The 25,946-nt window shown below is 31.3% G+C and overlaps 1 protein-coding gene across 1 annotated transcript; it reads right to left on the bottom strand.

The window, feature by feature from the left end:
• Positions 1-1,953: 1,953 nt before the first annotated feature.
• On the bottom strand, positions 1,954-12,946 carry LOC143058528 (uncharacterized). The gene is made up of 7 exons (XM_076232033.1): positions 12,494-12,946; positions 12,194-12,300; positions 10,238-11,482; positions 9,785-9,815; positions 6,236-6,504; positions 5,301-5,328; positions 1,954-2,858 (listed from the first exon to the last, which is right to left on the bottom strand). Exons 1-7 carry the CDS (start codon positions 12,828-12,830, stop codon positions 2,548-2,550), a joined length of 2,328 nt encoding a protein of 775 aa, XP_076088148.1. The 5' UTR covers positions 12,831-12,946; the 3' UTR covers positions 1,954-2,547.
• Between the last annotated feature and the right edge of the window lie 13,000 nt (positions 12,947-25,946).

Raw genomic sequence — 25,946 nt, 5'->3', positions numbered from 1 at the left:
CAAAAATTACTGATTATTATAACTAATCAACTAAACAAGATCAACAAAAAAAGAGATTTTTATCACAAAAATTTTAAACTCCGAACAAAATTCAAAACGAATGTCCTTAATCAAATGGAAAAATCACATGATAAAACTCATCAAACAAATGGACAACAACTGTTCAGGCATTTTTAAATGTAGAATATGGTTGATATAATCTGGTTTTATAGTGCTAAACCTTTCATTTGTATAACAGTCGCTTCAAATTCATTTTATTTACAACTACAATGTATGCGTGAATAAAACAGACATACTAGGTAAATTTATCAAAATATAGGTACCCCCGTCGTCACTGTGTCGCAATCTAAAAACAAACAAATATTTAACAAAGAAGCACACCTTCTCTGCATTTTTTAAGTTTTGTTACTTGCTCAATCTTTTTGAAAACGGAGTTTCCGTTTTGATTTTTTCTTTGAATTCTTTTTTTTTTACGTTGTTTAACTTTTGACTATTTCGGTTGCTGAATATCTTTAGATTCAATCGTACAAATATGAAACTTTTTGTCTGCAATGAACTATTATGTTCATTTAAGGTTTATATTTGGTATTGTCCTGGGAAATTATCAAATTAGAGATACAGGATACTACAAATACAGTTAAGTCGGCCTCATATCTTGACTTACATCTAGAAATTGACTATGAGGATCGGTTGAAAACAAAACTTTACGACAAAGAGATGATTTCAGCTTTCCAATTGTGAACTTTCCATTTCTAAGTAGCAAAATTATAGCAGCACCTGCATACGGGGAATATATCTCCCAGCTGATACGATATACCAGTGCTTGTATTTCCTATTATGATATCCCTGAAAGAGGGTTACAGCTCGCAAGGAAGCTATTAAACCAATAGTTCTGAATAGCGAAGTTGAAATCATCCATTCGTAAATTTTACAACTATGACAATACATGACTATAGTAAAAGTACTTTGACAATATGTGCATATAGTAAAAGTCCTCATGTATGAATAATTGTATATTTGTTAAAAAAAGAAAATCAACAGAAATAAAAAACAAATCAAGGATATAAAAAGTCATAACAGAACAGATGAGGACTGGTATATGTTTCTCTTTGGGTCGGAACATCCTACTCAGAGATGCGAGGCTGACAATGAAGTCTATTAGATACGAGTTTTGTTTTTAGATGATAACTTTAACGGTTCAAATTGTACTGCACCCTATGCATATATGGATAAGTTATTTTTTTATGTGATGTTTGAGGTCTAAATATTAAAAATTCAGAACCTAATAGAACATTAATGTGCTTCAACCCCCTCCTCCTCCATAAAAAGCCCAAAAGATAATTATAATCAAAGAACGACCGCCACTGTCCTACATGCTCCGGACGGCCAAATACAGAATATTGCGGGATTCGACATTCGTATGAGCTCGTTACCGTCCTCCTAACCGGAGACAGTGGTTTACATAATAAAATAAAAACATATACCAATCAGTTGAAAATGACTGAATTTATTTAAAAACTATACAAAGTAGAAAAACAGCTAGCGAAATCAGCCATGGTACGGTATATATACAAACAATAAAATAATATAAAACCAACAATCAATACACAAGTAAATATATTAGAGAACTCACAGTTACTGGTAGTTAAATAAGAAGTATTTATTATTAAGTGGGATTGCATTGTCGGTGTTAATCCGTAATGTTTTGAGATGAAAATGCCTTGATGTGATGACGGTACAAAACATTTCTTCTGGTATTTTCAATTTTACACAAATATATACCGCACTGTTAATACATATAAACAGGATAAAATTTTGTTAGAATGCTTATAATTAAGACAGGTACATGGGTTTTGAACATGTTGAAATCATAATTACTTAAAGATAGACGAATGCATCAATCATTATACAATTAAATTAAATATTTGAAACATTAATTTTTGATTTTGTCTCTGCATTGAATTTCGATTTATACATTTTTCTATAGATCACACAATAGATTGGTACTATTTTGAGGTAAGTCGAAATGCTTTAAACTCTTTGAAATAAGGTTACTTTCAAACAAAAATAACTACTAATAGATAAAACAGTGCATTATCAACTTTAGAAAAAAAAACCATATTTATTCAATGTACATTATTAAGATTGTTCAATATACACACATACAGAACTATATTGACATTTATTAGATAAATTGCTTTTTAAATTGCTTTGAAAAGCAAAATCTCCTATATCATCAGTTTAGGAAAGTTGTTTTCTTAAAGGTAAAAAAAAAGCATGTAAGAAAAAGACCTGAACAAGAACCATAACCAACTTGTATTTTACAATATCAACACCATAATTCAGTTAAAATACACGATGTTCATCATGTTATTATATTAGTATAAAAGTCAATTAAAACTATGTATATATAATGTTGGCAAGTGTGTGTTCAACTAAACTGTTATAATTTCAATATCTCAAATTGAATATGGTTATTCCACAAATAATTCAATATCAGCTCTTATGTAAAAACATAGAGATGTAACAGTGGAAGTACAAAATGAGTCAAAACAAATCTAGTAACGCATTTTCCACAATTTTAACATTTTTTCCAATGTTACTAAATGACTGAGCAATTGTCCTCAAGGTTGGTTTAAGACTGTGCATCCGACAAAACTTGTTACTCCATTCTTCTAAAATATCTTTGTTCAGTCGTACCAAATCTCGTTCATTTTGTTTGTGGCTTATCCGCTCCCAGGTATGGAAATCCATGCCAAGTTCGATCAGGAATGGGAGAGATTTGTTTCCAACCAATGGAACTAATCTGTCAATGTGTTCCTCTGTAGGTACTACATCCCACTTCTCCGGCTCCCTGTCTGTAATGTTCAATGATAAAAAAAACTACTGGATTAGTCATAATTTCAGACTTTAATTTCCATATGTTTTGTATGGTTTATATGTCAAACAATACGTAAGATATGATGAACAAAGATATATCCTAGCACTTTGGTAAGAACAGTGATCTTTTTAACTGTATGTAGACTGAAAATAGTGTAATCATGTATTTACATCTTACACAATGTATCTATATTCAATCATTTTTTTTTAAAGTCAACATTTGACAAAGATTTATTTTGCTGTTCTCTTTTTCTTGCCATAGATGTTTCTGTATCTTTTTGATGTCCTATGGAGAGTTGTCGCAAACTATATCTCCATTTGATTTAACAATACACAGACGAAGGAATAGATAAGGTGATAACATTTGTAAATTTAGGATATAACACAATAAAGTTTTAGACTATCAACAAGCCACAAAATAGGCCATTGGTCAACATTGAAGATTAAGGACACAAACCACTGTAGGCACCAAGTGTGATCTGAGATGATACAGTTGCAATTTTGTACATGTTATAATTTGTACAATGCAAATATACAAGTTATAACATGTACAAAAGTACCTCATACATGTTATAACATGTACAAAATATTGCTTAAAAATGGTTTTAACTTGTACAAAATTTGAAAATGAAAAATATGTTTCTATTATTACATTAACCTTAATAATATTTTCATCATTTTTTTGTTATTGTCCATTTATGTTAGTTTGATACCTTTTTGATACAGTTAATGACCAGTTGAATAGTTTTAATAATTACCTAAAATACTTTAAAAAAAAAGGCTTTTGAAATACACATTTAGTCAATAAACCTATAGTCAATAAAGCTATATTTGAAGCAAGTTCTGTATTCAATAATACAGATAGTTAAGACCCTTTTACCGAAACAGTCTGAGAACTTTACCGACACTAAAACTGACAAAACAATGTGAGAGACTGATATTATTACTGGCACAAATACCAAAACTGATGTTGAATTGAATGGTTATGATTCAGCCAACAAGAATGAACAAACCATAGGGTTAGAAACAGAAACAATAGTACTTGAATTAATTTAAGTGATGTTAACATGGCTAATGAAGCAAGTTTGGCCATGACCACTGTTTATCATCGCCACCAGGAATTTGGTACTAACGAAGTGGAAAGAAATAATAAATAAACAAGTCTAGAATTTCTTTAATATAGGTCATTTCTAGCGGTTTGGTGAGGGTATTGCTTCTGAATCGATTTACTGATATATAAAGCTTAATTTTTTTAAACCAATACGTAGCAAATAAATACAATTTTTTTTGTTATACTCCAAAACGGTGATTTCGTACCAGAATTTTTCGAGGTCAATCGTCCCCCGTCCCATTGTGCTACTGTTCACATATTTACAGTACGGCAACTTGTTTTCCTACTGTATGTCAACTTGATAGTTTTATTATATGTTTATGCCGTCCTTTTCAAGACTTATAACATTATTATTTTTAAAAGGACCGCATATACATATAATAAAACTAACAAGTTTAAATAATTTAATTATAAAAACAAATATAAATATAACTCGCCTAACAGCATTGTAGATCATAGTACACATATCATACACAATGTTTTGAAGGTTTCAATCATATCCCCTTATATTCTCCTATATGATAATGTAGGTAAGTCTACTAGTTTTTTTAAGTCTCTCTGGATAACTTGTGTCTTTGAGACCTGGTAGTTGATTTTTTACCCTTCTGTGGACTCCTTTTATTTTATCAATATTGGTTTTCTTGTATGGAGACCATACTGAACTAGCATAGTCCAAATGAGTTCTGTGAATGTCTCAGTACCCAAGTATTTAAAAGTTCTTTTGCGAACTTCAAAAATGGAGTTGCATGGCCTTATTAAATTTTTCGCTCTTTAACCTTTGCTATTGTATGGTTTAGTAGACTGTGATTTGTTGAGTGGTCAATGTTATTTGATTTCTTACATATTTTGATGTATTTACATTTTTCAGGGTGAAACGTTAGTAGCCATTTGTCAATTTTCTTCTTTTGCTTTTGATTATTGTCCTTCATTATTTAACAAATTTCAATCTTGCATGTATATTCTGCTTTATTACAATTTTCAAATTTTGTACAGGTTAAAACCATTTTTAAGCAGTATTTTGTACATGTTATAACTTGTATTTTGGCATTGTACAGGTTATAACATATACAATATTTGTGTACATATTATAACCTGTACAAAATTGCAACTTGTACACGACATATAGATAGGAACAGTTTCACTTGTGGTTACTGTCGTGCTGGAATGAGAAAACCGGTAATAGGCAACATTTCATGATATGACAATCGAGAAACTCTGAAAGGGATTGTTTCAAGTTTATATTAATCAACCACAATTATGATTATTAATTTTAAAAAAATAACTATATAGTTTGATTCATAGAACTTACCATAACCAATAAAATCACCTTTCACAAGCTGTAAAATATGAGAATACAAATATTTAAAACAAAAGACATTATATATGATGCATAAACACATCAACTGTTTGTTACGATTCTATAAGAACAAAAACTACATTTGCATTTAAATTTGATTGCATAATGTTTGGTGCAACTGTCATTTTTACATAATCATAAACTGTTCTATTGTTTAAGATGTTGTATGTTACCGTAACTTATCTCTTATAAATTTGCTAATAGATAAACAAATAAGTAAACTACTGTCGATAGTATTACATAATGACATTGATGGACTGTTTACTACATTTATATATTTATAAGTGAGACATGATCACATGACCGTCATTAAATAGATTGTGTTTTATCACATCTGAACATCAATTTAAGCGTGATTTTATTGTCGGTGTCTGAACGTTATTTTGAAATGAAGATGCCTTGAGGTTTTAAGGAAACAGAATATTCCGTCTGGTAATTTGCATTTACCAAAAAATAATGACTGATTTTAAATACATTGTCCAATATCTAATTTGGTTTTAAATTGACTGAAATTTAGATTTGGGTTTTCATTATTGTCTTTGAACGTTCACGTGTCAACCTTTAATTAAAACAAATATGAGACGATATTAGTATTTTTAAATGCTACCCTGTTGGAAGCGCATAATTTATTGCAATGTTTCTTTTTGTTTTTTTTTAATAATCGCCATTTAAAGTAAATCCGCGAAAAATTCTAAACGGAAACTCCCTTTTCAATTGGCAAAATCACAAGCACAACAAACGATTGTACAACAACTGTCATGTGTTTTACTTGGAACAGGTATTTATGTATGTAGAAAACATTGGATTGAACCTGGAAATGGTGAATTGAAGAACTACAGATGATATTCGATTGAAGGAACAGGGTTCTGTTAATGTTACATATTAACCTTGCAAAGTGCATGGATGTTTCCCTTTCCAGCTGCTGCTATTCCTCTTTTGATTTCTTTAAATGTCACCGCATGGCTATCTCTGCATTGTCGAATAACTTCAAAATTCCATATCTTTGGATCCCCTGCATTAACTGTGTTATCGACGTCTGTTGTCGACAATCCTAAATGTATTACCAGATCTCTGACGTCAATACTGCTGTACAATAAAGACAATCGACGTAAGTGTAGATCTGTTGGTAACTCTTTCAAAAACTCCTCATTTGTAACTGTTATAAAGAGATTGCAGATATCAAATGCAAACATAAAAATAAAAAAAGTCTAAACTTACGAGATAGGAATACAAGCAAATATAACTTTTGAAGAGGATTGCGATAATTATAACCCAGACGGGCTTCATACATGTTTGAATACTGAAATATAGTTCAGCTTTTTTAAAACGTAATAGGTTAAAATCGGATCGTGACCTTCCTTCGTAAAAGTAATGATGTTGCCAAACTCAGCGTAATAATAAACCTAATTACAGTTAGATCTATCTTTCAGCATATAATGTCTGTATAATAATTAGCACAGACATAACAAGTCTTAAAATACAACTTCAGTACAAAACTTATTCGTGTAAGGTCGTGATTTGTCTTGGTTTGAATACAGTTTACTACAACGTTTCATTCAGCAGACACTTATTGCATGTTTTTGAGATTAAACTCTTCAACAATCCATCTGCAATTATTTAATGTAGGAAAAGTTATTGATCATGTTTACTTATCTTATTAAACTAAAATATCGGAATCTAATTTTTGTGTGTCTGTTTTTCGGGTTATATGGGCAAACTTTTCTTAATTTTAATCCATATATTCCTTTTATTGTACCACTGGTCCAAAATAACATATGGCGATGCACCACGAACATTTAAGTGGGCGGTCTGGTCTATTGGTGTTTAAATATTTTGTTTGATTCTCATGCTCATGTAAAAAGAAATATTGCACTATGAGGCTAAAAAAAAAGAGAGAACTATATGTCTGAATAGTTTGGTTTACATTGTTTTTAAGTATTCTACATTTTTCACACTAAAGATGTCAATTAACAACACCATGGCATCCTAATTTTATCAAGTAAATAAGTGAGTGGTATTTTTAAATTACGTAACAATTAATTTGCTTCTTGTTTCATGTACATAATCAACTATTTGTAATACTGGTAACTGGACTAAGATTTCTAAAGATGTTGTTACCGACAAAATAATGATAAAATTGAAAACGGAAATGTTCAAAGAGATCCGACCAAAGATCAGAAAAACAAACGTAGGCCACCAAATGTTCTTTAATATTTGCTTGCATTTAAATTTTCAATTTTTTAAACTACTTATCAAACATAATAATTTAAACCAAAAAAAAAAGCAAACATCTATGACGACCGACACTACTTGCAGTAAGGTGACTTCAAATAACTGTAAACTTGATCTTTAAATGTATGTTCAAGAAAAAATAAGAGATACTTAAGTATTCATGTTCATCAAACAAAAAAATGGAACAATTGAATTTAATGACAAAGAGACGTTTAACACTCGAGGCATAATTCGAATAACCCTGTGTTAAATTCAAATACCTCTCTGTGCGCGACATGTTGAACACTGACCCAGCCGATGTAAAATATAAGCTAACTTAAGTTTTCCTCAAATCTATTGATTTTTCGGTATGCTGAGCACTTAATTAGTTGATGATTCAGGGTGCTCACTGATGATTCGTTCACTTGAGAAAAACGAATTCACAGTTCACTGTTTTATTCAGAACCCAAGAGCTATTTTAGTTGCAATAAAGAAAGGACAAAAAATCAATGCTACATTGATTTATATTAAAAATTATGTTAACTATGTTGCCAACGAACATATAGCTATTGCGGTAGTTTAAATCGATAGTTGGAAGACAAATATTGCAAATTAATAATGATTCTCTTCTTTGTTCAAATGTTCAACTATCAAATGTTTTAAGCAGCCGCAGTTAAGAAAAAGTGACCTAGAAATTTGACACATGTAATATCAATAAGGTAGACTGTTAAAGCAAATATGTAATGCATGTGCAATTGTAATTAATGAGAAAAGCATGATTTCAGTGTCAAATGATATTATCAAGTATATAAGCATTTACATACACTATAACTCGTTAACCTTGATCTACAACTACGAGCTAATTAAATGTCTGAAGCACGAATAAAACTTAATACGGCAGTTTTGTCAGTTGATATTTACTAAGTTTGGATACAATCCGATTCTTTCCTCTATATAAAACATTTGTATTTTTGGATATAAGTATCATTTCTATTTTAGAGTAGGCAATCAACACACTTAGTACATTGCATTACACATGCCAATTGAAAATAACTTTACTATCACTGAAAATTTATTATTGTATACGTTCTGCGATATCAAGAAGTTGGTTTCATGTCGATTCTTGATGGCAATGAGCATAGTTTTATATTTACGATAATGCTTATAATCCCCCTAAACATATGTGCTACGGGATGTCTGAATTTCATGATTCTTGTATTATTATTATTAGTATTTATAGTCATTATCATATTGTATAGCACTTATCTGAATAAACATTTTTTTGGTGAACAATACCGTTCCATCTCTACATTGTAAAAGAAAACTAAAGTTAAAGTGTTGTATCTGCACTTTGGTTTATATTTTTTATTATCTTTTCTAACATTGGTTTAAAAAAATATATAACATTCATACTGTTCTTCTTAAATTGAATTAAATGTATGATTAATTCTTAGAACAACATGCGTTGTTGAACTGGGCAATATTAAAGAATTCCAAGTCCATTGTCCAACTAAAATGGAAATGTAGAACATAATTTCTAACACATATTTGCTATTGTGTTACCTCAAAACAAAAGGGTTGATTTTTTCATTAAAGATTAATGTTTAATCATAATTACACCTTATGTAAGAATCCGGGGTTTTGATTGGTTAATAGCCAGTGTATTTTTCACCAATTTACTGTTATCAAATGAATATCGTTCATTTTTAACGCCGCCGGGGTATTTGCTAAAAGGATATGCCTTTTTTACCCTCGTTGCCGTGGTATTTGCCAAAAAATACTCTATCCGACTGGACGCTTGTGACGTCACGATCATCAATGCGTTTTAGTACAAAAACATTCGGTGTAATTAAACAGATATATCATGTTATTGAGGGGTATTTGCGAAAAATACCAGTCTTGAGAATGAATTTCCCTCGACTTACGGCTCGTGAAATTTAACATTCTCTCGACTGGTATTTTTCGCAAATACCCCTCCTTAACATGATATATCTGTTCAAAATGCAAGTGCATACCGACTTTCTTGTCAGGTCCATCAATTATATTTGCATATTCAACTTCATACGTTTGAAGAAAGAAATAAGGCATTGTCGATTTATATTATATTCAAAATAACATTAAGCAAAATATAAGTTAAAGCATTACAAATCTAAAAAACACGTATGAAAAATTAAAATTAAAATAAAAAGAGCAGAACTGTGTATTGTAAAATTAGAATACAATACCTGGACATCCTGGGTCACATCTGTCTTCTTCCTAATAGAAATAGAAAAAAAAGTATCACATTCTGGAATACCAAAAAATAATAAAAAAAAATTATTTGTATATCACAGAAGGATTCATATAACAGGCTTTTATTTAAACGCATAAGCGGGGAAATATATCAATAACTGAAGGAAAATATACATAGCTGAAGGAATATATACATAACTGAAGGAATATATACATAACTGAATATGCTGGGGTAAAAGATAAATGAATGCAGACATAATTATATATGTTTGAATCATACAAGACTGTTATCCTCATTACATACTGGCTTGTTTTAACGTGTTTTATTTTCATTTTGATTCTTTGGGGACTTGATTCATTTTAGTTGTATAATATAGCTACTAATATAACCAATCAATAGTTTTGTATTCTTTGCCGTCTTTATAATTTTTTGGTACGATACCTACCTTTCCTGGTATCCACGTTTTGATCAAATGTATATTGTGCTCTATGCCATGAGTAGGACATTTCCAGATTTTGTCTAAATATGTAAGGTTTTCGAATGGTAAGATGCATGTCTTATCTGGTGAGTTACAACATGCATTGGTCACAAAGGATGCATCACTGGTATGACTCTGGTCGCTACTTGTTCTGATATACAACTGACTTATTTTTTCCAAGGCAGATGTTAAACATTCATTGATACTGGAAGCAAGATCCCTCATTATGAGTGCGTTTGTTCTGGCATGAACAAGTCGGACAGAAATCTTGTCATCTTCGCACAGAATGTACATATCCAAGGAAGGATCAATTGTGAACACTCCTGACCTGTGGAACAGCATTTCCCTATTGGTCTCTCTGTATCTCTTCACCGACCAGACAGATAAGCAGTAACTTATAAATCGGAAAGATAATGCAGGAGGTATCATCAACGATGTGGATTGAAAAGCAATGGCAATATTTCGTTGTGTGATGTCGGCTGAATGGAGGTATCCGGAATCATCACTACATCGTACCATACTTGCAACATAGTAAAAGTCTGCAGGCATACGCATTCGGCTAGTATCGTATCTCTTTGGTTCTACCAATATGTCCAGATGGGTCATAACAGTTAACAGATAATCTTTGTCTTTGTTGAATTTTGCATATTTCTTTTTCTTCCAAACTTCGTCTATTGCTTGTTTTAATACCACCCCTTTCATCCCCATTGCATCCCATATTTCTTCTCTGTTTCTGTCTCCTTTACAAAAGCGCCTGTCTGTGACAATTGATTTAAAGGCATCAATGAGAAGGGTTGGAGACAAAATAATACGGTCGTCCAACTTAGGTTCATCAAAGTACAGTAACTTGCCAATGGAATGTTGAAATTTCAGAAAAACCTTCAACTCATCTTTTGACAACGGTCTTATAGGCTGCAATGCGTTTATTTTGTTTAGATGCTCTAGAGTTATCAAGGTAATGTTGCGTCTGATTAGCGATGCAAATTCTAACTCTAAAGGGATAAAGCATTTTGGAAGTAGTTCACCCCATGTTGGTTGTCTCTCTGATTCGCTCATGATAACTTCCTTTATCTTCCCCATCTCTGTGTCATTTTCGTCTTTAGCGTTGACAAATATCTGATCCTCAATCACCAAATGCTGCTCTAATGGGGTTTGTTGAAACATCTTGGAGATTTCTGCAAATATTTCATGTCGTCTTTCTTCAACATCATGCTAAAACAAAAACCACAATAGAACTTTGTTACGTTACACTTGATATTTTGACCACAACTTCCTTTTAATACAATTATTAATTATCGGTATATAAAGAAACGCATAGTTGTAATCACACAATGCCTCATATAGATGTAGCGCTAGTATGGTGTTATTTTATTTATTCAAGCCAGATCATGTTGTATAATATATCATGTATATTGGGAAAAAGTAAAATCACAATAATACTGAACTACTAGGAAAATTTAAAAAAGTCCCTACTCAAAGAAAGAAATATGAAATTATAACACTTGTTGTTATCTTATCAAAACAAAATAATTGAAGAAATTGATACCCTGTTGGTAATTTGTTGTTGTTTTATGTCCTTCCCTTCATTATTAGTAGAAATGCAAATTGGTATGTACAAGAAAATGTATGCACTATGAAACCTAAATATGAAATGAAACATTTTCGTTTTATGCTCGTCAGAGATAAAACAACCAACTATTAGTTTAGAATATAACTTACGATTATATTTGGCTTATTTGTTTTTCAACTATGTGTTAACGTTAGACTTTTGCATTAACAATAAGCTATAGATTAATGACAATAGCAAAGCAAGTATTCTTCTCTCTTTTTTTATTTGTTTATGTTACAACAATATGAATCAAAGTCAAAACCTCCCACCATTCCAATTGACGGTAAACAACTAAAGCACTGTAACATACTTACAGCTTTAACCTGATCTTTGTGCGTTAAAACCACCATAATTTTAGGAAATCCCTGATTACTTCCCTTGCAGTATGTAACAATGGTGTTGATCCAGAATAGTAGATAATCTGTAAGAATAAACAGGAAAAAACACTTTTCATTCCAAATCCAAATTCTCCAATAATGATATAAATTCTGAAGTTGTTAAAAATGTCAAGTGTTAGTTTATATATTTATGAAAAACTATATTGAAATTTGGTGTTTTAATCTTAAAAACTACTTCATGACAATGTTTATACAAAAATAAATATATATAAATACCTCTTGCTGTTTTATGTTGACCCTTTCCTGGAAGATACTTTTCATACGGACAGGGATCATCTAGTTTTCTACTTCCATCCAATACTACCATATAAATAGCTCTGTATGTCAGAAATGTTTGATGAGTTGAATAGAAAACATCTTGCCCTCCAAAATCCCAGATAATTATTGGTGCTATCTTTTTGTTGTGCAACTGCTTTTTCCCAACTTTAGAAGACATTTCTAAAAGCTTTTCTTTTGAGATTGACACTTTGACTTCTTTGACTTGTTTTGAAACCCCGAACATATTTTTCAGTTTTCTGATAACTCCAGGTTCAGTAACAGTATGTATATGCATCTCACCAGTGAGACTTGACTTTGCTTCAGAACCGCCTGAGTCATCAATTGGTTTGTCATTGATACGGTCTCTGTCATTTGACGAATATGAAGTTTGTCTAAAATCTAAAACTAAAAAAAAATTCACAAAAAAATATATGAAATCAAAAGAGACCAAGAAAAATACAAACAGTTACATAATGTCCATTGATCAGAGGAACTGACTTTTCAATGTATAACTATAATACATTTACTGGTTGAAAACAAAACTTTACAACAAAAGAGATGATGTCAGCTTTCCAATTGTGAATTTTCCATTTCTAAGTAGCAATATTCCAGCAGCACCTGCATACGGTGTATATATCTCCCAATTGATACGATATTCTCGTGCTTGCATTTCCTATCATGATTTTCTTGATAGAGTGTTGTTGCTCACAAGGAAGCTATAAAATAAGAATCTCTTCGTACATTTTAAAGACGCAATCACGAGTTGGTTGACCGTTATGGAATTACCGTTTCTCAAATGATATCGGATATTTTCCTTAGTTCGTAACTGGGATCCCCTTCCCTTTTATAAATTTGACTTACCGAATTATACCGTATTAACATCATTATCATAAACATCATTTACCGTATTTGTTATATCATAAGCAACACGACGGGTGCCACATGTGGAGCAGGATCTGCTTACCCTTCCAGAGCACCAACTGATATCACCCCTAGTTTTTGGTGGAGTTCGTGTTGTTTATTCTTTAGTTTTTTTATGTTGTGTCGTTTGTACTATTGTTTGTCTGTTTGTTCTTTTCATTTAAGCCCTGGTTTTGTCAGGTTATTTTCAATTTATGATTTTGACTGTCCCTCTGTTATTTATAGTATAACTAATCGCCGTATTTGAATATAAAAAAAATAAGACAACGCGTGACCGAACGACGCATGGATTAAACGAGTGCGCAGCACGAGTTTAATCCATAGCGGCGTTCGGTCACAAGTTGTCTTATTTTTGATATTCAAATACGGCGTTTAGTTATTCTTTTTATTACATTGGCAAATGCCTTTTTTTTATGAAATTAATGTAGAAAATGTAAGGAACTATATCTTTTTCCTACGCATTGACAATTTGTTTTGATCCGACATTATTGACGTCTTGACAACGCCTATTGTTGTATGACGTCAGAGAGTGAAACAACCATGTTTATTTCACATGTGAAATTATCGGTTTTTATTTAACTGGGAAATCAATGTTATTCATTGCAACCAATGTAATAATTTTCGTTACTCTTTCACATAGTCTTGTCACTAAACAGGTTTATATAATAAAAACTCAGCGGTGACCTATTATTTTTATAATATTTTTAAACATGTATCAATAGAAAATACGTTTTGGAAAAGTATGAACAATTTCTATCATTTTTATTTTAGACTCCCATACCACCTTAATCAATAGAGTTGTGGTAATTTCTAATAGTTTGTCAATCTTTGCATTATTAACTTCTCCCTCTTGCGGTTTTGCTTCCTTCTTGTTTTTCCTATAGTTTATTTGATGGTGATTGACAAAGTATCGGTATCTGATAGATTTTCATAAAATGTATATAATATATTTATATCACCAATGTTATGTCGAGTGCGAAAATAAGTGCCGATCATTTTATTGTAAAAGAGTTATGTCCTTTGTGGGAATATAGATTTCATGAAGATTGCATTGTTAGCGCTCTCATGTGTAAAATTCTTGTTAGAATTTGATAAAACTTTTATCATTGATTTATATCAACAATTAAACTCATCATAGATACATGGATTCAAATGTTATGTATACGCTAGACGCGCGTTTCGTCTACAAAAGACTCATCAGTAATCCTCGAATCAAAAATGTTTAAAAGGCCAAATAAAGTACGACGATGAAGAGCATTGAGGACCAAAAATTCCTAAACGTTTTGCCAAGTACAGCTAAGGTAATCTAAACCTGAGGTAGAAAAGCCTTAGTATTTCAAAAATTCGAAGTTTTGTTAACAGTTAATTTAAATTTATGAACATAGCAATGATAACTCAAGTCAACACAGAAGTGCCGACTACTGGGCTGGTGATACCCTCGGGGAAATAAATCTCCACTAGTAGTGCCATCGACCCAGTGGTTGCAAATAAACTCATCATAGATACACAATGTCCTTGACACTTTCAAAAACAAGTGCTGATCAAACCTTTTTAACGAGTTATGCTCTTTGAAAAAAAGAATTATAAAAGAGATTGCATTGCATTTTCTCTGAAGCTTTCATTTCTATAAGATATTCATCTTTCTTTTTTTTTAATTTACTGCTCTTATAACTTGGATAGATAACATTGAAACTCTGTTCAAACATATCACATGTCCCGGTTGACATATATACCGTAACTTTAACATATGTTTCTGTTGATCTTCCAATTTTTTCCACAATTAAACTACAGCGCTTGATTTGCAATATAATTAAAACGAAAATTCACTATTCGGACTGTTATTTCTGAGAGAAAACATCTATCTGACAATAAAATTAGTTTGATTTTTTTATCTTTTTTACACGGTTATGGAATTAGTGTCTCTTCCTGCTGGTGATCATACGAGATATAACAGACGTTACAACACAGAAGAGTAGACACAACGTGTGAAAGAATACTCTAGCAGCGCCGTCTTTTCTTCAAATAGTAGTAACTATTTATGCAATCCTGTACTTACATTACAAATGTCTATTTCATCAATGTTACTAATGGACTAATAATACCATACATCGAAAGGGACTTCCAACAAAAACTACATCGATCGAACACCAAAAATGTTATTCTAAATTTTAATCCTTTTTATGCTTGAAGTGTTATTTTATCTCATTTTTTCACACTTTGATTGCTGGAGTCTTTATTTGTTCGTATCGTTCGACAAGGTATTCGGTAAAATTGCAAAGTCAGTTTATTCCACTTTTATGCCTGAATCGAAACATGTATCGAAACAAATTTTGTGCTTATTGTTTCGTCTGGAAAGGTCGATTTAGTCATTAGTAATCATGCACTTGCCTTACTCAAAGTATCCAGTATTTGATGTCCCTCTGATGAGTATCATTGAACGGCATTCCGTCAACTATATATTCATATAATGAAGACATAATCTTTCAATCAGTTTAATGGAGGTTTGGAGCAGGCATGGTAGTAACCGCTAGTAGTCTTTTGTTATTTATGTATTATTGTCATTTTGTTTATTTTCTTTTGTTACCTCTTCTGATGACATCGGACTCGGACTTCTCTTGAACTTAATTTTACTGTGCGTATTGTTATGCATTTATTTTTCTACATTGGCTAGAGGAATAGGGGGGAAGGTACAGATAAAAAAAAAAACATGTTTTACCCCGCCGCATTTTTGCGCCTGTCCCATGTCAGGAGCCTCTGGCCTTTGTTAGTCTTGTACGATTTTTAATTTTAGTTTCTTGCGTATATTCGGAGTTTAGTATGACGTTCTCACCACTGAACTAGTAGAGATATGTGTTTGGGGGCCAGCTGAAGGACGCCTCCGGGTGCGGGAGTTTCTTGCTGCATTGAAGACCAATTGGTGACCCTCTGCTGTTGTCTTTTCTATGGTCGGGTTGTTGTCTCTTATGACACATTCCCCATTTCCATTCTCAGTTTTACATCAACAATTGATAAGATTATATCTTTAGAAAGCGAGCGAATGTCCTACAATAGGGAGAACAAATGTTTTTTTTTAAATAATGTCCTATTGATATGAAAAGCGTAAAAGTGCCATCAAAGTTGAGAGTTTTTGTTAACAAACTTAAAATGTATTCAGGTCAATCTGGAAGGGTTTACATGACTTTGACCTCATGTTTATGTTTTATTAATATTTACTTATATGCTTGCAATACATGTAACCAGACACGTGATGATATTTAGTTTAAAAAAATGAATGGAGTTTATCCATAATCACTTCGTAAGACAAGGATGTTCTATATTGCGCCTACTGTAAGCAAATAATATTTAGATTTATATGGCTGCATTCGAAAATATATCCTACGTTTTGATTTGTTCTGTTATTTTTTTTTTTTAAATTCATCTTTAAATTCTTTCTTTATCGGTTTCAGTATACATTAAATTTCAGTTGAAATGGCAGTAAAACTGTACATAAGATGAAAAATATATTTAAGTTTGAGTTAATTTTCTGAATAAGATCAGTTTTCACACTTAATGTACCCGTTTTTCAGTTGATAACGTTTGTGGACCGCTTTCACATTCAAAACTCAATGCCACTTATATTAAAATCAAACAACAATGCTTTAAGTGGACGAAGAACAGATATTCTTATATAAAGAATTTTACGCAAAACACTTTGATTGTTTCTGTCATTGGACCTCTCTTTAGTGTATTTTACCTTTCCATTCTAAAATAAAGTAACACGTTAAGTAAGTATGTCATGTCAGTTAACTGCTAGTAGTCTGTTGTTATTTATGTATTATTGTCATTTTGTTTATTTTCTTTGGTTACATCTTCTGACATCAGACTCGGATTTCTCTTGAACTGAATTTTAATGTGCGTATTGTTATGCGTTTACTTTACTACATTGGTTAGAGGTATAGGGGGAGGGTTGAGATCTCACAAACATGTTTAACCCCGCCGCATTTTTGCGCCTGTCCCAAGTCAAGAGCCTTTTGCCTTTGTTAGTCTTGTATTATTTTAATTTTAGTTTCTTGTGTACAATTTGGTTCATTATCACTGGACTATTATATATATTTGTTTAGGGGCCAGCTGAAGGACGCCTCCGGGTGCGGGAATTTCTCGCTACATTGAAGACCTGTTGGTGACCCTCTGCTGTTGTTTTTTATTTGGGCGGGTTGTTGTCTCTTTGACACATTCCCCATTTCCATTCTCAATTTTATTAGTTCTGTTTTCTACTTGCCATATTTTCATTCTGCTTTTTGGTTGGGTTGTTGTCTCTCTGACGGATTTCCCGTTTCCATTCCCAAATTTCCATTTGCAATTTGAGAAATTATAGTTGTTAATTGTAGCAATCGATTAGAGAAAATTATTTTTAATAAGGCAATCATATGTTTTACCAATATGTATTCGAATTTCTTGATCACCACACAGTAGGTGGCTTTCACCAATATTACAAGGTTGCATGTGAAAAATTAAAATCCAATTTGACTTTTTTCAAATTGACATGCTGCCGCAATTCAAAATGACTATCTTACAGAAGAAAAAACAAACATTTCCCAAAGACACAAAGATATTTTCGGGCAAATTCCTAAGTAATTATGTATGAAATGAAACATAGATAAAGGTCTGTACATCAGTAAAATTCGACCCAACGAAATAAAGGACAAAACTACATATACAGGTAATCATGCGAAATTTTAGAAAATAACAAACCATCATGTTCTGACCAATCTCGTGTTGTGTCGGAAATCAATGTGTCCTTTGATTCACGTCTTTGGTTTCTAATTTTACTTTCTCGCAATGATATTATTTGTGCGCCGAATGGTTTATCTTGACTGGTTTGTGTTGTATCATCTAACTTGTTTTGTTTCGTTATTTTTTCTTCTTTCAAAAGGGATCTACTAACGAGTATTTCTTCTAAGGAGAAATCTGAAATTGATAGTTATAATGGAATCATATTATTTTGTAGGATTAAAGAGAATTTTTTCTAGAGGTTATTGATGTTTATCCTATACTTATAAATTATACACTTGACATAAATTGGCTCACATAAATAGACAAAACACAACCATGATTTATTACGTTAATAATTTTTAACAGGATTCAACTATATAGACAGTTAGAATACATCCGTATATTGTCCTGCGTTTGTATAAAAAGTTTTAGTTTTACCTTGCAGTCCACCAAGCCAATCCTTTGATTCACGGTCCATGTATGAAAGACCATTGTATAATTCTATCCCATCGGTTGAAATCCTGTATCTTGTAGGTCGTTTTCCGACAAGATATCTCGCTAAAGTTGTCTTCCCTGTGCCCTGTTCGCCTGCTAGCATAAGTCTTGACTCAAAGTGGGGATAACTTTCTTCTTTCAATAGACTAGAGAATACCTGGGCTGATTTCTTATCAAATTTTTTAACTTCAGTTGGAAGACCTAAATTTCAATTATCTAAATGTCAGTTCTATATATAAAATAGATATTTGAATCTGTTCATGTTTATTAAAAAACCTTCAAAAGATGTTTAGACATGATATATAACTGTGATGCAGAAAATAAGTTTGACACAAAGTAAATGATATCTATATCTTTTTTAACACTACTGCTTGAATCATATATCTTGGTAACCACGAAGCGGGACTCGGCCTATCCGTATCTATGATAGTTTCCATGGGCTTCAATTTTGTAGTTAATTTGAATGTGACAATTTATTTGATGTTGAAGTACTTGGGAATTTCAAATCATAAGCATTTACTGGTTATTATAATATCAATTATAATTAGTTCTGATATTTTTTTTTAGCATTTTACTGAGTGTAGTGTCCTATAGAAGATCATGTATTTATACAAAGATGCGCTTGCATGTTTGAATCACCCTCTCGTTTCCTTTTTGAAAATTTATTGTAAATCCAATTCTCTGCGGGAAATTTTGTCCTGAAGATTTTCATATTAAATTCTATTATTAAATAACATTATAAAGTAAATAATAGAGATTTAATAAGATTTAAAAATCGGGCTTTTTAAATGTATTTTATGAAATAATGACAAGAAAAGAAGGTATAAGAGACACTTCACTTATTAAAGGATTCCGAATATTTCACAAAAAGTCAACAACAAGCGAAATCTGTAAACATGGTAAAGCTTTCATACAAAACATACGAAATAAAATACGTATTTTGTAATGGTATGTTACCAAAGTAATTCATGATTTGTGATATGATTTTATTATCTGAACTATGTTTACTGAACTAGGAAATCTTCATTCATATTATTTCAATTCACTACATTAAGGTTAAAGTATTGTTCTTATTTTGCTCATTCATTTGCCAGCCTTAAACAGTCAGGGGCGTTACTTAAACAAGTTATTTTTTTAATTACTTATATAAGTAATTTTTTATTTTAAAAATAATAAAATTACTTAATAGAGTTATTTTAATTTTCAATAGAAACATAGACTAAATGTAGTCTTCATGATTTTAAACAACATTTTATATCACAAAATAAAGAATTTATCAGATTTGAGAGGAGTATAGAGATAAAGGGTTACTTTGAAAATAATGACAAAAATATTACTTGAATAAGTTATTTTATACATTTTTGAAAAAAATAGCAATTACACTTATCTAAGGCACATATGTAATTGATTTAGGTTACAAATTATAAATAACTTCAGGTCTTAATTAATTCACAAGTATCTATCTATTTATATCAGTCTACCTTCAAGATTTTAGAGGAAAATGATAATTTAATAGTCCCAAGAGACCAATCTTTGACCCAGAAGCGTTGGTATGAAAGATAAGTGCGTCGGAAAGTTAATTAGTGTTTCTGAAGAATTAGTTTTTATATATCAAGGGAAAAATAACCAGATAACTGTGAAAATTATCTAAAGCTAGTAAAATCTGTATTCATGGACACCTATAAAAATAAGATTAAGAAAAATAACTTATATAAGTTATATTTAAATTAGCCTCGTTTTCAACATTACTTGTATAGGTAATTTTAATTGTTACTTGTTGAAGTAATGACTGTTAAACATGTAAGTTCATTCAATTAAATTGACTCTTGATAATCGAATCGCATGGACATGAATTGATCAGAACGTTTTATTGAGAAACGAAATATGAAAATGAACGCCTGTTTTAATCTCTGCCGATCTATCAAACCTTGTAAATGAATTATGTTTATATCATAACAAATCTTACTTGAAATTTTGTTGTTGAATAAACTTTACTTCCTTTTAAAATAAGATGTGTATTTGATAGCATACGAATATTGTTTCCCCTTACACTAATCAGCTTTCATTGAAATTTATGAATTAGAAGAGGTAAATGGTAGGATGTTGATAATTGTTTAGTACATAGAAAAGGGAACTAACGAAGGTTTGTTATCTTGAAAAGTAAATGGCGACGTATATGACTTATTTGTATGCTGATAAATGATCGCTTCACATCTTGGTATAAATGATTATTATATGTACACTAAGATCGTTATAAAAATTTTTTTTTCAAATTAATCAAATATTAAGATTAGCGAAACATAGTATTGGTGCTTTTGGCATATATTTGTTAAAATGACAACGTTTTACATGTTTAATAATACTGTTTCTTTTTTCGTTATCAACAATAATTAGCAACCCGACGATCAGCATGTGAAAGATTGATTAGATATGAGCATCTATAAAAAATATTTTCACTTAATTGTATGTCAAGTACATTTTCATTTAATAATTTAAATAAGGTATCATTTAAACTCATAAGAAAACATGTAGGATTGGTGTGCTATTTATTAATAACAGAAAATAAATGTTCAAATCAACCAAGTAAAATCATGCTCAACAGAAATAAGAAAAAAGATAGCATTTGTTTTATCATTATGATCAAACTAATAAGAGTTGTCAAAATGTTTCATCAATTTGTTCTTACAAGTAAGTTTAATAAATGTCAAGAGGTATAATGTATGTGAGCTGGGAGGTGATTTCTTTTAATACCCTTATTGCTGACAATGATTTTACGATAATGTTATCAGCGCATTGGTCAGTACTTCGGATTGACATGATTTTAATCACAATTTTTAAATTGTCCGTTGATGAATTTTGAAAAAGGAAACCATTTTTTTTATCTCCCCCGTGCACATATTACATTAGGTATTTTCGGCTATAATTTTTCTGTCTTTCTCAACTGTATCGGTTCTTATACATCTTTGGCTTTCAACTAAATAGCTTTTAAGCGTTCCTGATGAAGGTCTATCGAAACACTCTTCATATGCAGGACATTTATAAGGTGTTTATTTCAATGAGTCATTGTATTATACTTTCTTTATTCTGAATAACCGATTTGACTTAACAGCCCATACGGTTTTTAGCGTTAGAGTTAGAGGTATATGCTACTCACCAGGTAAAAGTGAATTTCCATATTCCTACAAAAGAACATTCAGACAGAAATATCCAATTTCAGTTTGTTAAGATTAACACACGTTGTCATTGTATTTGTCCTATAGTTAACGTCTATTTGTGGATAGTGTTATCGTTAGCAATCATACTACGTCTCATTTTAACTGTTGCATATGACACATATAATTTTTTACATACGTATGAGGAACAAAGAAGGGCATAAACAAAGTATTGCTTTGTAGCGATATATGACATGTTTCAGTTTTTAACCAGTAACTGATATTTGCCGTTTGTGCTGATTGGAGAGCAAGGAATTATACACCATAGATGAAAACATACGGAGCTTTCATATATATATGTATTGTGTAAAAAGGTGTATATCAATCTCGAAAAGTCGCATCACATGAATTACAGCTGGTAAAAACAATAAGCAAATAAACAGACAACCTTATTTTAAAAGATAAGTGAATTGCTATATTTTGATGCACAGCTTCAAAAAACAAGGATGAGTTAACCATTTACAAACAAATTGCTCAACTTGCCTGCTATACAGCTACATATACTGTTTATTTTAAGGTTTAAATGAATCTTGTGAAGCAACAAAGAAGATTCGTTTCTCTCTATGAATAGCTATTAATAATTATCAAGTATTGTTTATGGTTATTGAAAGAATCTACGTTTGTCATTTTTTAAAGAACTTGCTGTGAAAAAAAGGATTCTTAACGTATGAAGCCGCGTGACAAAATGGTATAAGGGGTGTGCTACATTATGAAAAAAAAAGTTCATAATCAAACGAAAAATGGACCAAAATATCAAATGATTAGGTTTGATCAAATTGCGACTATTCAATTAAGAACAACCTCAAAAACAAGTCTGAAAATAGGGAAAACAATCTGCAAACATCGCCATGAAATATATGCAAAACGTAACATATATCATTATGCAATCTTCCGGTGAAGTAACAGGGATCTATATTAAAAACTGAATTAGTTTCCACTTTCAAAACATTTGGACACACAGTTGGTGGAATTTATGTCAACAAATTAGTCATCCGCTTTTTCTAACCCACCGACAATACCAATTGATCTTCGAATAGCAATTTTCTCTATCTTTGACTTTTAACGTTCGTTCAGAATTAAGCTTTTTTTTATCATATCCCGAAAAAATGTTGAACCTCTCGTTTTTATATTTTGTATATGGCTCAACCCCTCGCGCACTAAATATTTGGTTGAAAAGCAAGAATATGGTGTTCAAACAATAAGACAGGGAACATGTTTGTTGGCGAGAGTATGCTGTCATACATTTTGAATGTTTTGCGAAAATGTTGCTTTAGCAATATTCACCAACATTTAAGACGTTTGACATCAAATATACACCACCAATAACGCAGTTTCTGAAAATCTTTTAAAGGTAAAACAGTTATACATTTTCAAATTTTATCACTATTGTATCAAAAAGATTAAGGCCTACGTTATGAGTTATCAAATTAACTTATTTAATTAACTATTTAAAAATGTCTCATCTTTAAAATGAACATTAATATATATCAAAGTTTAAGATATGAACAGAGAAATTGAGAAAAATGCTGCCATAACTGCCTACTTGCAATGAATAGTACATATGTACCTAACTGTTAAACTGTTTTGTGATGTCAACACACTACTCTCAAAAATAACTGTTTTTAATAAATTAGAAACTTCTGTGTGAAATTGTTCAAATTATTATGGCATATTGTTATTCTAAACTATTTCCCAAAATTGATCGCCCTGAAGATCATAAAATACATTTTATTAAAATAAAGTATGTCAATAAAGGTTTTGATTTTGTAAATATTGCCGGTATATTTAACGACCATTCTGTTAAAGAACAAATTCCTGGATATTTTGACAATACTGAGCTACCTCTTATTTGTTATATAAGGGATAAAACGGGAAAAAGCTGACAAAAAATCTTTGGACTCTTTTTTTAATTCAGTAATGAAGATAGTTGATATACGTATTCAACATTTTAAAGAACATTTTACTATTAACAATAACCACAATAAACCTATTTTTCGTATCAAACATAACTTAAGGACTAGCCAAGAAATTTGTTTTTGTCCCGGCCGATAAAGCTGCTAATAATATTATTATTGTTTGACGTAAATTTTACATTGAGGTTCTGAAAAAAGAAATCCCCAATTCACCAACATTCCAACTGACTCCATTTTCAGAAAACGACATCTGTAAAAAACATAAACTTTTAGCTACCGCTTTACAAGCAGAGCCAAATACAGTGAAAGTCCCAACTATGTATTGGCTTCCGAAGTTACACAAAACACCTTACACATATAGATTTATTTCGTCTTCAAGCCATTGTTCCACTACTAAATTGTCTATTCTTCTTACCAGTACACTTGGTACAATTAAAAGCCTGATAACAAATTGTTCAAATAAGGCCTTCGAAATAGTGGAATTAATTACTTTTGGAGTGTCAAGAACTCGTTGGAAGAACTTGCTAAATTGCATGCTTATATTGGTGATTTTGAATCTGTTCAAAGTTTTGATTTTTCTACCCTTTATACCACATTGCCTCACATTCCCATTGAGAAGGAATTCACACACCTAATTAAATGAGCATTTAAAATGTCAGAATGTGAATATATATGCTTAAACTCTTTAAGGTCATTTTTAGTAGGAATACACAAACAAACTATGTCAATTGGACATACTTTGATACTATATATGCCCTGAAATTTTTACTAGATAACATTTTTGTTCGCTTTAGGGATTCCGTATATCGTCAGATTATCGGAATTCCAATGGAGACTAACTGGGGGCACCACTTATTGCGGACCTGTTTTTGTATTGCTATGAGTTACAATTTATGACAAAAATAAGCAAAGACCCATCGAAACAACATCTGAAAAACACATTTAATAATACTTTTAGATATTTGGATGATATTTTGACTCTCAATAATGACGACTTTAGTATGTATATTAAAGAAATTTATCCTGTTGAACTTAATTTAAATAAAGCTAATACTAACAATGACCACTGCACTTTCTTCGATCTTGATATCTATATCACTAACGGAAAGCTGAATACTAAAATTTATGATAAGAGAGATGATTTTTCATTTCCTATCGTTAATAATCCATTTTTAGATGGTGACGTTCCCTTGTCGCCATCTTACGGTGTTTATAATCTCAACTTGTACGATTCGCTCGTGTATGTAATAATGTTTTAGATTTTAACGAGAGAAATTTATGTATTACTGAACATTTATTACACCAGGGTTTTCGATATCACTAACTAGTCAAAACATTTACTAAATTTTGTTATCGGTATAAGGACATCATTCGTATATAAAGCTCAACATGCAGACATCTTATACATTCAGGTATTTCACATGCAATGTTTTATTGAAATATTCTTTATAAAGCACAAAGGTGTCAGTATTCACCTAAAAAACTAACAAAACCTTTGAAAAGACTTATTAAGAAGGGATATAGTTACAATACTGTTGTCAGGTCATTAAAGATTGCATATTTTGGCGTTAAAATTGATTCACTTATACATGTTATAGGTTCTTTGCATCGGAACTAAACACATTTATTCAAAAACCAGTCGTAGGCATGACACGGGTTATTTTCTTCTCATATATGTTTTGATGGTATAATTCTAAACCCCTAACGGGAAAGATTGTGCCTGATGTTCATATGATGAAATCATAATCTTTCAGTCAGTTTAATTGAAGTCTGGAGCTGGCATGTCAGTTAACTGCAAGTAGTCTGTTGTTATTCATGTATTATTGTCATTTTGTTTATTTTCTTTGGTTACATCTTCTGACATCAGACTCGGACTTCTCTTGAACTGAATTTTAATGTGCGACGTATTGTTTTGCGTTTACTTTTCTACATTGGCTAGAGGTATAGGGAGAGGGTTGAGATCTCACAAACATGTTTAACCCCGCCGCATTTTTGCGCCTGTCCCAAGTCAGGAGCCTCTGGCCTTTGTTAGACTTGTATTATTTTAATTTTTGTTTCTTGTGTACAATTTGGAAATTAGTATGGCGTTCATTACCACTGAACTAGTATATATTTGTT

The sequence above is a fragment of the Mytilus galloprovincialis genome, chromosome 14, assembly GCF_965363235.1.
Source record: "Mytilus galloprovincialis chromosome 14, xbMytGall1.hap1.1, whole genome shotgun sequence".
Lineage (NCBI taxonomy): Eukaryota > Metazoa > Mollusca > Bivalvia > Mytilida > Mytilidae > Mytilus > Mytilus galloprovincialis.
This window is presented reverse-complemented; position numbering and strand designations above follow the sequence as displayed.

What these genes read in the sequence shown, in the direction of transcription:
- LOC143058528 (XM_076232033.1), bottom strand. Translation starts at nt 12,830, where the DNA reads ATGCATATACATACTGTTACTGAACCTGGAGTTATCAGAAAACTGAAA. An exon ending in ACATCCATGCACTTTGCAAG is followed by an intron (nt 5,329 to 6,235) that starts GTTAATATGTAA and finishes CATATTTTACAG; the next exon opens with CTTGTGAAAGGTGATTTTAT. An exon ending in AGGTGATTTTATTGGTTATG is followed by an intron (nt 2,859 to 5,300) that starts GTAAGTTCTATG and finishes TGAACATTACAG; the next exon opens with ACAGGGAGCCGGAGAAGTGG.